Source organism: Dama dama, chromosome 18 (assembly GCF_033118175.1).
Source record: "Dama dama isolate Ldn47 chromosome 18, ASM3311817v1, whole genome shotgun sequence".
Classification (NCBI taxonomy): domain Eukaryota; kingdom Metazoa; phylum Chordata; class Mammalia; order Artiodactyla; family Cervidae; genus Dama; species Dama dama.
Window position 1 is genome coordinate 19,410,239 of NC_083698.1, and position 15,791 is coordinate 19,426,029.

General features: G+C 37.0%; 1 protein-coding gene across 1 annotated transcript; it reads left to right on the forward strand.

Moving 5' to 3' along the window:
• Positions 1 to 7,558: 7,558 nt before the first annotated feature.
• LOC133073008 (uncharacterized) lies at positions 7,559 to 12,298 on the forward strand. Its single transcript, XM_061166521.1, has 4 exons — positions 7,559 to 7,918; positions 10,135 to 10,219; positions 11,492 to 11,631; positions 12,203 to 12,298. Exons 1-4 carry the CDS (start codon positions 7,559 to 7,561, stop codon positions 12,296 to 12,298), a joined length of 681 nt encoding a protein of 226 aa, XP_061022504.1.
• The last annotated feature ends 3,493 nt before the right edge of the window (positions 12,299 to 15,791 follow it).

Sequence of the window (15,791 nt, forward strand, 5' to 3'; positions counted from 1 at the left end):
ATGAAAAGTGAATTGTCAAGACATTATTTAGTAAAACTGCTCTAGAGTGGGATTATTTTCTCTCTTGATGTTTACTAAGTTTTGAATTTTGTAATATATTGATTTTCTAACATTTCCAAAAAGAGCTCAGGAGTTATTGCCTTGTTGCTAGGTTTTAGGGAACATGAGAGGTCCTACTTTCACTTTTTTTCCTAATCTGACTTGAGTCCTTTAGAAAATTAATTCAGTTTCTTAGCAACCCAGGTGGGCAAAACTTAAATACACTTTGAGATCTTTTGTAAACAAAGGCTAAATGTTTCCTTATAAACTATCTGTTGCTTACTCTCATCTGGCTTTGCAGAAAAGATCTTCTGAGACATACTACCAAAAACAATTTTATTAAAACTCGCAATTTTAAATGGTGAGTGAAGTTACTGATTTTCTAATGAATGCTCCTTTTTTGTGTTTATTTTGAGTTATTCCAGTTTGTCAGTTTATCTAGATCTTTGGAATTTGTGTACTTTATGTTAAAATATATGACGTTAACTCATTTATGAGAGAAGCAATCTCTTTTTTATGTAATATTATAAATGCGAAATCATGAGATATGTTAAGAAGGAGAAAGCTGGAAGTGCTGAATTTCTTTATAAATCTACAAATGTAAATGAATTCCTGGTCTAAGGATTTCACTGTGATCTTAATAGCAGACTATTTTACAATGCTCTTTGCTTGTTGACAGCATTTAGGTATCAGGTACATATCTGTATCAGTCTATCTCTTTGTCTATCTAGCTTCCCAAATACTTAAGTTTACAAAATTAAACTCATATTTGTGAGCAAAATAAGCTTAAATTTGCATACATTTGCTAACCTAAGGAAGGCATTTATTTTAAAATCTGATTATTAAAGCAGATAACAAAAATATTTTGTGACATTCTAGTAGAAAATATCCGGAGAAGGCAATGGCACCCCACTCCAGTACTCTTGCCTGGAAAATCCCATGGACGGAGGAGCCTGGTAGGCTGCAGTCCATGGGGTCGCACAGAGTCACACGCGACTGAGCAACTTCACTTTCACGCATTGGCAACCCACTCCAGTGTTCTTGCCTGGAGAATCCCAGGGATGGCGGAGCCTGGTGGGTTGCCGTCCATGGGGTCGCACAGACCCAGACACAACTGAAGTGACTTAGCAGCAGCAGCAGAAAATATTGAGGAAGAAATTTAAAGTTTATTTTTTATATTGCCACTATTAGAAGCTTTCATTATTTAGAAAAAAATGTAATTAGATATTTGAGCTTTTAGATACAATTTCCAAAAAAAATCTGTAATTTCTAGAATTTGACACATAAAATTCTTATTCCTCTTATCATGGAACCATTTAAAGTTTGCACTTTTGTAAGGTTGACATCATTGAATAAAAGAAATTTCACATGACTCAACCTAAAATATGCAGAACCCTACATAGTGTTTGTAAAAATAGGTATATTTGTCTCAATGTTACAATCTAATTTGGGTCAGATCTTGCAATTAACTAACTTTAATACAAGGAACAAGGCAAAATGTAAATTCGAGTTCCACTGCTGTATTCATAAGGAAATATGAACCCTGATAGATCTGGGAAAGCTTTTACTGGAGTGGCATTTAAACTAATCCTTAAGACCAGTGTAATTTCATAGATGGAGAATAACTGGGCTTGTTGAATGCAGATTAAACTATTCTATTATTTCCAGTGAGACATCTTTGGCAAAGTACAGCTTCTGTATATCAACATTTATCACTAAACCTTTGACTAAATGAGATTACTAGTTTACTTTCTCTTACTTTGTCAACTTCACATCTTATGACCATATTTCTCTATGCCTTAGCTTTTTCCACACAACGTGAGGAGTATAATGTGATATTGCCATCACAAGCTTCAGTCATTCAACTAGATCACCAGTTGATTTCTTTCTGCTGGGGTATCCTGGGACTACAATTGAGGGAGGAGGCAGATGGGCCACCCCCACCCCAAGGGTAAAGCAATTGGAGATTCATTACCTATTGACTGAAACTCCAAGACGAGAATAGCAGGACAATTGAGGGATGAGCCTGGGCCCTAGAGATGCATGCACACACGTGGGAGGATCCTGAGATATACCAGATATGGACAGTGAACCAGACAAATCAACATGACTGGCCAAAGGAAACCCGGAAGAAATGTCCCATAAAAGTAATTCAAACTGCCATGAGGGTGTGACTCAGCCCCTCTCTCCCTGAGTCTGCCCTTTGTCTTTCCACGCATTGTTTATATTGTTCAGTTGATAATTTGTGTCCGTCTCTGTGACCCCATGGACTGCAGCACGCCAGGCTTCCCTGTCCTTCACTATCTCCCAGAGTTTGCTCAAACTCATGTCCATTGAGTCGGTGATGCCATCCAACCATCTCACCCTCTGTCATCCCCTTCCCTTCCTGCCCTAAATTTTTCCCAGCCTCAGGATCTTTTCCAGTGAGTCGGTTCTTCACATCGTGTGGCCAAAGTATTGATGCTTCAATTTCAGCATCATCCAATTCATCCAATGAATGTTCAGAATTGATTTCCAGTATACTCTTCTATTCCTCTTAATAAATACTTTACTTATTTCAGTACTTCCCATCTGTGTGGGGATTCTTTTCTGCAAAGCTGAAGGCCAGGGCTCTTGTCGCTGACCATTGGCCCAGTGGCTAGGATCTGGTGCTTTCACTGCTGTGACCCAGCCACAATATCCTGGGAACCAAAGCCTTGCTCCAAGACATTGCCGGCCGAGGCCACCCAAGATCATGATGACATATGCTAATACATGATTCGTATACCACAGAAGCTTAATTTTACATGCATATTATTCTTTTGAATAATATGTAACAATAACTTCATAATATATGGACACAATGAAGTATCACACAAATTAAAGATAATTTATCCCTGGCTAATGTGTTGCATAGTTGCAGTTTTTAGTAGCCAGGAAGCCCCAGACATATACAGACAGAGACAGAAATGAGCAGTAGTGGCAAGAAGGAGATAGATGAGCTTGTGTCTACTCTCAGCTACCTCGTCGAAAAGAAGTCTAGACTGCACTGCGTTCTCCAGTTAGAGCTTCTTAATCTGTTGACTGTCTAGCTCTCTTACTACCATGACACTTGTTTTTCAAGTGTCAATTAGACACTATTCTTATTCTTCCCGTTTATAAACCTCCTGGTCAGTTTCTTCCTAGCTGTGCATCCTGGTGAGACACTTTGTTGTCTCACTTACCAATGCCTTCAACCTCCATGTCTTTTCATGGCGGCTAATTACAAAACCCTGACCATGAATCAGTACTCTCATGTATTTTCTTTGCTCATGTAACCAGATTTCTGAGCCCTGCAGGAGATAGGTATGTTTACAATTTTAGTCAAGACTGAGCCTTCGGTGAGCCTCAGAAATTACAAAGTATATTTCAACAGAAATGAGAAGGGTCATAGGTGAGGCAAGAGAGTTATAAAAGAAGGCATGAACAGGGAGCAAATTAACCGCTGACTGTCAAGGGTTTATTTTCATCATCTCCTAGTGAGTGGGTGGGTCAGTGTTAAAGTCACATTAGCCAGATTCAGAAGCATCCAACATGAAAACAACATGCAAATTTATTAGTTTATGAGAAAAATAAACCAAACTAACTTGTATTTTCTTTCCAGTTCATTATCTTCCAGTAGACTACTATGCATATGAAACCAGATGATCATCTAAGAGTGATTTGGTTAAAGTTAGATGAGAATAATAATTCATTATTGGTTATATAGTTAAATGACCCAGGTTATGAAAAGTTATGCATAGATATGAGAAGGGTAATAAAAATACCAATTATGGGCCAGCTTGCCCTCCCCTCTAGAAGAATCTTGGAAGGGTACTGCCAACTTTTAAACTCTTATCCTTTCTCTTTTAACATCCTTTTTTACAAACCCTTTTAATTTCTATGCAGACATTCTTATTGTTTACTGTATAATAAAGCTATGACAAACCTAGACAGTGTACTAGAAAGCAAAGACATCACTTTGCCAACCAAGGTCCATATAGTCAAACCTATGGTTTTTCCAGTAATCACATATGGATGTGATAGTTGAACCATAAAAAATGTTGAGCACCCTAGAACTGATGCCTTGGAATTGTGGTGTTGGAGAAGACTCCTTTAGACTGTAAGGAAATCAAACCAGTTAATTTCCTAGGAAATTAACTCTGAATATTCATTGTAAGGACTTATGCTGAAGTTGAAGCCCCAATAATTTGACCACCTGTTGTGAAGAGCCAACTCATTGGAAGAGACCCTGATGCTGGGAAAGATTGAAGACAAAAGAAGACGGCGGCAGAGGATGAGATGGTTGGATGCCACCACTGTCAATGTGGTGCTGGGACTATTTGGACATGAATCTGAGCAAACTCCAGGAGATAGTGAAGGACAGGGAAGCCTGGCATGCTGCAGTCCATGGGGTCGCAAAGAATCAGAAATGATTTAACAACTGAACAACAGCAAAATATATAAACATGAAATTAAGATATTTTAATTTAACTTATATTTTTAGCATTGCTTAGGAAATGGTAAACCTATATCCTATACCCACGTTTTGTTAATTGGTGTAGTACTTTAATGATTAAGTTATTTTGCAGTAATTTTGTAGAGATTGTAAGTGGGTCCCTATTCATCAAATCAACTTTATTTTTATTATATTATTGAGCAACAGAGGATAATATATTTTTGAACACTTGGGGGAATTTCTAATCTTCTCACTCAGATATTAAGTACCACCCTTTTTTTTTTTTTTTTGGTCTTTATTCAGCTTTAAAAAAATGTAGTAAGAATCCTCAACATAAGATCTAGCCTCCTGATAGATTTTCAAGTGTACAATACAATACTGTTAACATAGTACACCGTTGTACAGCAGAACTTATTCAGCCTGTATAACTGAAACATTATACCTGTTGAATACCAGTTCCTCATTCTTCCTCCCCACCAAGCCCTGGTAACCACTATTCTACTCTCCATTTCTATTTGACTATTTTAGATTTCTTCATATAAGTGGAATCACGCAGTATTTGTCCTTCTGTGACTGGCTTATTTCATTTAGTATAATGACCTCCAAGTTCATTCATATTGTTGCACGTGGCAGAATTTCCTTCATTTTTAAGGCTGAATATTTTCTGTATATACAACATTTTCTTCATCCGTTTGTTAGTTTGCCACCTCCTCAGGAGCTGCCCAGGTGTAATCTGAACCTGGCCCCTGGACATGGAAGGCAGGGAAAGACCAAAGACAGAGGCAGACCCTTGCAGATAGGGAGGTGGGCAGGTTTAAGAAGCAAAGAAACTGACACTATGTGGCTTGTCTTGGGCAGCTGCAAGATGAGTAAATCTCTGTACTGGCTCCCCACTCTGCCTGAATCTTGAAAGTTTGTAGAGAGGACTTCCCTGGTTAAAGTCACGTATACTGTCCAGATAGCCTCAGCAACACAGTACTATCTCAAGGCTGTGTCCTTGGGCAACCTCTAGATCAGGAAACTCAAGCAAGGCACAGACTCTAAAGACAAGGAGGGGATGAGGGACCTCCAGTTGCCACTGAGTCATTGAGTTTTTGAAATTGAGTTTTGGGGCAGTTTGTTAAAAAGCATTTTTATAGCAAAAGCTGACTTAGCCACAGGCCTATACTTCCAGTTATATAGTGGACACATATTTTGTTTAAATCTACTTATTATTATAACTTCTTTCCATACACTGTTGCTCCTCTTGTATTTCTTATCTTGGTTAAGAAATTTTGTGGTATCTTTGATTTGTTAAAATGATGTGTCATAAAAGACCTTTGGTGATATAACCGTAACTGATTTTTTTTTAATCTTTTTATTCTGCTACCTCTTCACATACATATGCTATGCTTCTGCTACACATGCCTCTGGCTTTTCTCTCAATGGATCATAGTCATTTAAAAAATATTTATATTAGAAGTTGAAAAACAATTATCATTTTATTTTACAAAATATTTATTATTAATTTTTTAAGTTGACATTGTCAGTGTTTCTCCAAAGTAGCTTTTCTTTATTCTCAACTTCAAATTACTGCCTAATAGCATTTAGAATCTTGAAGTTTCTCTGTTTTGGTGTTTTTATCAAACAGCATAAAATTCTAGCACAAGAGAAGGAAAGTCATACCTACCTCAGACCCTTATTTCCCAGGCACCAGCATTGTTTATTTCCACTTAGCCAGATAAATTTTATTTGATTTTTATCCCTATTTCCATGGAGATTTCAAATTCATTGGCATTGTCTACTATCATATTAGACACTCAACTGTGACCGACTCTTTGCGACCTCAGGGACAGTAGCCTGCCAGGCTCCTCTGTCCATGGGATTCTCCAGGCAAGAATACTGAAGTGGGTAGCCATTCCCTTCTCCAGGAGATCTTCCCAACACACAGACTGAACCTGGGTCTCCTGCATTGCAGGCATATTCTTTACATTCACTAAATGTGAATGTGCCAGAACTGTGCCAACCATGTCCTTGTAACAGATCAACAAAGAGGAAATCCATGACTCTTATCTATAGATCCCAATAGTAGAAGCTGAAAGTTGCTCAGTAGTGTCCAACTCTGTGACCCCATGGACTATACAGTCCAAGGAATTCTCCAGGCCAGAATACTGAAGTCTGTAGCCGTTCCCTTATCAAGGGATCTTCCCAACCCAGGGATCGAACCCAGGTCTCCCACATTGCAGGTGGATTCTTTACCAGCTGAGCCACAAGGGAAGCCCAAGAATACTGGAGTGGGCAGCCTATCCCTTCTCCAGGAGATCTTCCCAACCCAGGAATCAAACCAGAGTCTCCTGCATTGCAGGTGGATTCTTTACCAACTGAGTTGTGAGGGAAACCCAATACACATATCACCGTTTAGATGGCCACAGATACCTCAGAAATAGCTTATGACAGGTTTTACATACTGCCTGTGCCTTGGTGAAATGCTATTTCCTTACTTTACCCCCCTGACTTATTTCTCCTTATTCTTCAAGATCAGTGCAAATGATAAATTTTCTTTCAACATCATTTCTATTTTCCTGATGGAGCTAGCTGAGCTCTCTCCTGGCCTCTCTTAACACTATTGTAATATCTATCACATTACATAGGTTATTTTTTATCTTCATTCATAAAACTATTGTGGTATCTATCGTATTACATAGGTTTTATTTGTCTTCATTGCTTTCTCGCAATTTCTCTCACTTATTTACGGATATGGATTTCAAGTTAATTGTTTTGAATCCCTAGCCCCTAGCTCAGTAACTACTGTGACAAACATGTTGAATAAATACTTGCAGCCACCACAATACTTCCTTCCCCTCTACACACACTCCCTATCATTTCTGAGCTTTTTTTTTTTTCCTGCTTCATAAACCTTTTAGAGGTTACCCTGGCCCAGAGAGAAAACATTCAATACACCGTTGCTACAGTGGCATACCTCACCAGGTTCCATATCTGTTGCAGATTTCAACCTGGGAAAACGGCCATGTGTTCCAGACAGGTAGGAGAGGCAGGGATACTGCAGAGACGCTGTACTGTCTCATGCAAGATCGCAACTCCAAATGGAAAATAAATGCACCGCAACCACCACAATCTGAAGTAAAAGTCAATGTATGGGAAATAAAGCCTCCTGATTTTAGTTACAAACTGTATACATCTTTAAGGCTTGCAGAAAAGCCATCAAGGACCATCACGGAAGAAGAAAGAAGAAAAATCCCTGATTTTCCAGGAAAAATGGTTCACCTTCCCAGCCTAAGGAATCCTCCCAAGAAGGCCATATCTCCTAAATTTATAACTACATTTCCACGTCTGGATTCACATAAAGCAAAGTTAATGTTTGTGGAGAGTGGAAAATATCCAAGTGGTGTATACCTCAATCCAAAACCACATGACTTTCGACAGGTACAAAAAAAGCATTTGATTCTAAATAACTTAAAACAGATATGGCGAAAATATATTATTTTTGTTCATTTCTTAACTGTAAGTATTATGTGAATAAAAAAAGTATATGTGAATATAATGTGTATAAAGTTGCAGCAGTATTTCTCATGCAGCAATACAATTCAAATTCAGCAATAAACGGATGGCAAAGGATGGCTGATGTTTCTGATGGGGTTTTATCTGCTGGAAGGGATGACCAATTTAGGGATGGCTTTAGAAAGCCATTCAAGAAAGGGTTCAAGAAGATCTTGGACTGAAGTATGTTTGGAAAACTGTTTCCAGGAGTTTACTGTCTAGTAATGAATCAATCATGGAACAAATGGAAGAGTGAATGAAAATTGACGAAGAGGGGATATTGTATTACTTCAATGAGTCTTTCTAATGGTTTGGAGTCTTTCTAATATTTTGAATAATATATGAGCAAGAATTTCTAATTTAAAATTGTGGTGGGAAATAAATATTTAAGGAGATGTGATTAGGTCAAAATATAATCCCATTAGAACATGAATATATCCTATACTTAGGTCTATAATCTAACACATAAATATGGTTCTTGCTAGGTAAAGAGAGAAGCAATAGGACTGATAATACCAAAAAATCTAAAAAAGAAAGAATAAAAGGGAAAAAGCTTATTCCAGTGGGAAAATACAGGAAAACAGTTAAGAGCATTGAGTATCCTAGTTCTCTTACTTTCTAATAATTTTGTATAAGTTGTTAAGCCTCTCTCCTTATTTGTACATTGGGATAAAAATACTACATGTTTTATATGGTTATTATAAGTAACAAAGGAGACATATACAAATTTCTTACAACAAAGTTGGAAATATTGAGGTACTCAATAAAAGTGAACTTTTAGGGGCTATTAGGATAAAAGTTGGGAAATTCAAAAATCTTTGATCTGTAACCTTATTTACTTATCCAGGGCATCTAAATGCTTCTGTTTGTAGTAAGTGAAAGATATTACCTTTTGTAAATGAGGGGTGGTCAATTAAATATCAAGTGCAATTGGTTTGTTTATTTAAATTAATTTTAATTATTTAATTTATTTAAATGTCACTAAAATTAGAATTGCACGACTTGGATAAGTAAAAGTTCAAGGAATGAGGAACTTTTAAAAAAGTTTTATTGGAGTATAGTTGATTTATAGTGTGTTAGTTTCAGATGTATAGCAAAATGAGTCAGTTATACATAAGATACATATATTCATTCTTCTTTAGACTCTCTTCTCATATAGGTCATTGAGTAGAGTTTCCTGTGCTACCAGTAGGTTCTTATTAATTTTCTCTTTGATATATAGCAGTGTGCATATGTCAATCCCAGTCTGGGACTTTTAAATTTTATGTCAATTAATTTGTTTTTTAAGAGTGAATGGGAGGCAGCAAGATATAAACTATATAACCACCAGATGTCAGTATTGTTACAGCTTTAAACAAGTGACAAATTTTTCTAAACTTGGCTTCACATTGGATTTGATGAAAGATAAGACATTTTGCGTTAAAGAATTTCCTTCGGGACTTGTAGTGTTTGCGGTGGCAGGACTAGAAGCACCAAGAAAAGAGAGCCTTGTCTGCTCCCGCGTCACATCTCCAGTTCATGCTTCTTGTGTCGCACTGGTTTAGCTTTCAAGCGGAGACGTTTGTGTTGTTTCATTTGACTGGGCTCTGGGAAGTGTACAAATCCTATTTTAGTTCATATTGGTGCATTGAAACCATATTAAAGAAAACTTTGTTTTATAATTTGCTAAAAACAGTCAGTATTTATTCTATTCCAGTCTCAGCAAATCATTTTTAGCTTTATTCAACATTTTTCCTATTGCCTGAAATAAATTCAGCTCTAGAAATAAAACATGTAATTCTATTTGCATTTGAGATTATGTTGCTAAATTCTGAATAGATTCTTTTTATTTCATCCTGTTAAAAATATCTTTTCTAAATTATTCACAGAAGGATAAGTGAAGTCCTCACTCGTCATAAAATGAATTGGTTAAACACTGTCTGGAATCTTGGATTATTATATCAACTGTTCATATGCAGGTTTTAAATGCTACAACAAAATCCTCAAAATACATCTTACTGGTGAAATATTTAATTTTTGGAGAAACAGAATTCCAAGTAGAATGTTAGCAATAAGAAACAATATTTATTAGTAATAGCACAATCTTCTCTTTACATATCTAGAATGAACATAATTTACCAAATTTTGTGATGACTTATGAAAAGGACCCTTTTGGATTAAAATTTAAGTCACAACACTTAAGTACAGGTAAGTTGTTATCATAAAGTTATGATAACAAAGCTTATGGCAAACATAAGCTTTCTGCATTATATCTTAACAGGAATATTCAAAAAGGCAAATAATTCAAAAGGTATTTTTTTACTTATCACCTTTAATGATACAGTAAACTTTTTAAATTCTCAGTTCATTGATGGCAACAATCCATATGCTTTGTTATCCACAACTTTTAATATATTATTAAAAATTACTAAAAATCGAGCTTTATCTCAGTGTGTTCTGTGTGGAGAACCAATGAGTTAAAATAGATTCCAAAAGCAAGATGCATAGCTTTGAATCTTGGCCTCACTGCCCTAAGTTACCTAAACTGTCTATATCTTGGTTTCCTTACCTATAAATGGGAATGATAATAGTTGAATTTACATCATAAAATTTTTGTGAGCATTGAATCACTGGGTCTCCTGCAAGGCTGGCATATTCTTTACCATTTGAGCCAAGGGGGAAGCCTATACATGTGTAAAGCACTTAGTAAATAATGTGTGTAAAGCATAGGCTGTCTAGCACATGGTAATATACATACCATTAGTGTTATTATGGTGCCATTTGTATACTGTTTATGCAGACTTAATTTGTATAATCCAGTATTTTTATATGGCTAAGGCTAATACATACTGTATTTACTATTATACTTGCATATCAATTATAAACCAGTAAGGTGTTAGCAATGGTTGTTTCTGGATAGTGGGATAATGGTTAATTTTATTTTCTTCTTTTCAAAATGAGTAGCAAATATAATTTTATAATTGGAAAATTAAGATAATTTATTTGCAAATAATGTACACATTTTAGCATGGATTAAATTTAAAAGGCCTTGTCTAGGTACATGATTAAATTAGTACACCTCAAATTTCCTCATGTGTAAGTCACTATGGAAGAAAACACCAAAAATATTTTATAAGACCAGGTCTTTGGTGTCAGGAAACATCTAACTCAAATATAAGGTAGAATGCAAACTATGCCTCTCAAGTCAAAAGCACTAATGAGAAAAAAATTTTAAAGAGATTCCCAAGGAAATAAAATAAGGTAGGATTTGAACTGATGTTTGGAGAAGGGCAAAATTAATTCTAGCAGAAATAATAGAAAGGATAAGAAATTTTTAATTTAGATTTGCATCTATAAATTGCCCAGCAATTCACTGCTCCTGGGTCCTGATCTCCAAAAATGAGACCATCTTGTGAGAGACTTCATGAACAAAAAGACTCACGTCACTGTTAAGTTTCTCATTTGTCTTCTTATCTCTAGTAAGTGGGTCCCCATCGCTGAAAAAAGGTCAACAGAACAGTACAGAAAGATTTATCACTTACAAGCCTCGTGAATGCACCTGGGATTCAAAGCTAATTTTACCAAAAGCCCCTTGGCCTGTTAAATCTGCTTCATACACAGTGAGTTTGCCTCTTTTTCCATAGCTGTTGTGGTTTGTATATAGCATTGTTAACAATTGCTTTAATGCAGGAATTCTTCATTTGTTATAGTGAAAGATATGCCTGTCTTTAAAAGTGAAGCATTCAGATTTCTGCTTTTACTTAAAATGCAAATAATGGATTATCTAGAATTTGGGTTTGTTATTTTTTTTTTTTTTTCTTATATCAAAGATAGTTGGCATGGTGGATTGAAGCCTAAATGTTGTGGGAAATCTTTCCCAAATTTACTCCCACTTTTTTTGAAGCAGCCTATTTTGACTGTATTGCACTCAAGTAAGGCCTGACAAGAAGGCTCTCCCAAACACTCTGAAAAAGGTGCTGAAACACATTTTATGCCTCAAATTCTCCCCTGGACAAATTAGGCTTCTTTGAATAGTCTTGCATGTACAAACAGAACAAGATGTGCATTTGGCATGTGGAGCAAGTTTTTAAAGTCAAAAATTATTAAATAGCAATTTTTTAAAAGATAAACGAAAATTAAAGTTGATATATGCTTGCTTTCACTAACTTCCTTTGTACCATCTTCCTTAAGAGACACAGAAGGCGGCGAGATGCATACAGTGCGTTTATGGATCGTGTGGAAGAAAAGTTTAATAAGACATGCAAGAACAATGGGCAAAAAGTTTAAGATTTCTTGTTGAACACTTAGACTAACTCTTTAGAATTACTACTCAAATGACTGTTTTCACTACTATGTGCTTTATCCTACAGAAGCTCTACTATCACAGGAATTATAAATGAAGTATTTGTGTTGTGCTTAAACCATTTTAAGAATCCAGTCCCTTGATCAAATAATCCTGATTTTTCCTAGATTTCAGCATCATTCTGGAAAACTACACATTGATCATGTTACAATTCCAAATTTGGTAAACACTGTTGGTGCCAGCAAACTCCCATCAGTCCCTATTATTCCAGAGAATTTGTGCTTAACTTTCAAAGGCCAACATCTGCATCTCCTTGCCCAAGGGCTATCTCTGGCTGTGGAACTGACCACAATAGGTCTTTGTGCCCGTTGGCTTTATATCTCCTAGCAGCAGCCCTGAAGCAAGAACTGAGATGGTTGTTTTACAGTATTCCCCAGGGTTCCCCAAGGGGGTTCAACTCCTGTTGTCTCAGTAATGATTTACACTTTGTTGACTTCCTTCCTTTTCCTTTATCACCTGCCCAGGTTCTTACCTTCATCTGAGGAATTACATGATTTCATTAGAATCCTTGAAATGTCTGCTTCTGCCGGTTTCCTCTCTTGCAGGCACCTTCGATCCCTTTGCTCTATAAATGTTGACTCTGGCCCCTCTGAATGGGCTCCTTCCTCAGAGGAACCAGAATGGATATTCTGCAGTGCTTCCCCTCCCCGCCCCGGAGGATAACGATGCCTACTTCTTTAAAAAGGCCTTCAGAGTTTTAATCATTTACTTAATTTGAGTGGAATGGAGTGTGAGAGCAGCAGGTCTTGCCTGTCCACCTTTTAAAAAGCCCTGTAGGAATAAATCTGTTAGCAGCTTCTCTGTGAAACACAGGAGTACTTATTTCCATGTATCCTCTGCTTTGGGGCTTTTGCCTCCTTTCAAGACAACAGGAAGCATCGCATTTCCACACCCTGCTAACACTTGTATTCCTTGCCTCAGTGAACTCTACCTCCTATCACCTGAGAGCCTGGGTGCACCAGCTCTCTAATGCCTCAGGGGGCTTCAGCTATTTCATGGGAGTCATCCTCCCATCAGCCGTCCTCTGGTCTTCCCTCCCCTCCCGCCAACCGCAGTCTTATTTGAATACCCCTGTCCATCCAGGCACCAACATCACCCAGAGCACACCTCTATCTAGCATAGCTTTTTTTTTTTTTTAATTAAAGTAACCCCTGGTGGTTCATTGGTAAAGAATTTGCCTGCTAATACAGGGAATGCAGGTTCGATCCCTGGGTCAGGAAGATCCCCTGGAGAAGGAAATGGCAAACCACTCCAGTATTCTTGCCTGGGAAATCCCATGGACAGAGGAGCAGTCCATGGGGTTGCAGAGTCAGACGTGACATAGCAACTAAACAACAACAAAAACATAGTTTATGTATAATATTGTATGTTTCAGGTGTACAACCTAACGATTCACAATCTTTAAAGGTTATAGTTCATTTATAGTTATTATAAAATATAGGCTATATCCCTGTGATATACAATATATCATTGTAGCTTATTTATTTTATACATAGTAATTTGTACCTCTTACTCCCTAACCCCACTGTTGCTCCTCCCCACTTCTCTCTCCCCTTTCGTAAACACTGCTTCTCTGTAAGTCTGTTTCTTTTTTGCTATATTTGCTAGTTTGTTTTATTTTTTAGATTCCACATATAAGTGATATCATACACTTCATCTTTCTCTGTCTGACTAATGTCACTTAGCATAATACACTCCAAGTCCCTCCATGTTGTTGCAAATGGCTATTTTCATTTTTTTCTTTTTTATGGCTGAGTAGTATTTCATTGCATATGTATAGTGGTGGTTTAGTAGCTAGGTTGTGTCCAACTCTTGCAACCTCATGGACTGTAGCCCAACAGGCTCCTTTATCCATAGGATTTTCCAGGCGAGAATACTGGAGTGGGTTGCCTTTTCCTTCTCCAGGGGATCTTCTTGACCCAGGGATCAAACCTGGGTCTCCTGCACTGCAGACAGATTTTTTACCAACTGAGCTACCAGTGAAGCCTATATACACACACACACACACACACACACACACACACACACACACACACACACCACATCTTCTTTATTTATTCATTTGTTGATGCATGCTTAGGTTGCTTCCATATTTTCGGAATTATAAGTAATGCTACTATAAACAGTGGGGTGAACGTATATTTGAAATTAATGTTTGGGTTTTTGAGGATATATACGCAAGAGTGGAACTGCTGGGTCATTTGGTAATTCTAATTTTAGTTTTTGTAGAAACCTTCACAATGTTTTCACAGTGGCTGCACCATTTTACATTCTCACGAACTGAGTACAGGCTTCCTTCCCTTTCTATTCTTGCCAACATTTGTTATTCATGCTCTTTTTGATGATAGCCATTCTGACAGGTATGTACGTGCTTGTAAGGGATGCACGGCTTCTTTTTCTAGCTAAGTAGTAGAAAACAGGGTCTTGTCTGATTTTGTTTTGTAGGTGTATGTGCCTGGAATGTAGTACTCTAAAACTTTGTTCATTGTATTAATGGAGGAAACTGGATGAGGGTCATTGTAATACATGGATATAGATTACCAGGAGTTAGAAATAAAGTGGTCTGTTTTGTTACACTCCTCAGCACTCTGCCATCTTCCCGTGGCTGATGGAGGAGATGCTTAACTGTGTGAGATAGGATATATGTACGAGTCCTTGATTTTTGCATCCTTTAGTAGTTTTTTTACAAATCAAACTCAGCAATGTGCAATCACTTTCATAGAAACAACTTCACTCAATTCTTTCCAGAGCATGCAATGTTTAGTTAGGTATTACTATTACTGCAATTTTGTAAATCTGGAAACTGAAGTCCCATTAAAAATTTAATGTTCATAACACTTATAAATGATGTCACTGCAAAACACTCACAATGAGTGGCAGATCACAGTAGCATGTGCATCCTTTCTGATAAATAACCCCAAATAAATTTGCTTGACTGACATGGTATAGTTCTTATTCCATATCACAGCTGTAGCCCTATTCAAGAAGTCATTTTTGTTATCATGGAGGTATGAACTTGTTCTAGATGGATAGCTCTATAATGAGTTAAGAGGACTGAACAGATGACATCTATCATTTGCACTCAAGTTTCTGGTTCTGGGAGTGATACATCAGGTATACCTCACCCTTTAGAGAAGCTAATTAAGGAAAATCTGTCTCACATTTCTCCTCTTTTCAGTTAGACAGCAGATGAGCCAAAACAACATAGTTCTTCCTGAAGTCCCTCCTGAATATTCATTTTCTGTGCATTTCCTTATGAAAACGTTAATGGGTTTTGTCATCAACCAGATTAGAGGGAAATTTACACATTCTCAAAGGCCAAAAAAAAAAAAAAGTGGTTTTAAAGTTTTAGAACAACAAAATTTTCAAACTGAAAAATAATCTGACTTGAAAGTTCCTGTTGCAACAGAGATAAGA

Bases quoted from the DNA above. Each gene is read 5' to 3' on its own strand.
- LOC133073008 (XM_061166521.1), top strand. From the start codon at position 7,559: ATGCAAGATCGCAACTCCAAATGGAAAATAAATGCACCGCAACCACCA. The intron at 10,220-11,491 runs GTAAGTTGTTAT...TCTTATCTCTAG, and splicing joins GTCACAACACTTAAGTACAG to TAAGTGGGTCCCCATCGCTG. The intron at 11,632-12,202 runs GTGAGTTTGCCT...ATCTTCCTTAAG, and splicing joins TTAAATCTGCTTCATACACA to AGACACAGAAGGCGGCGAGA.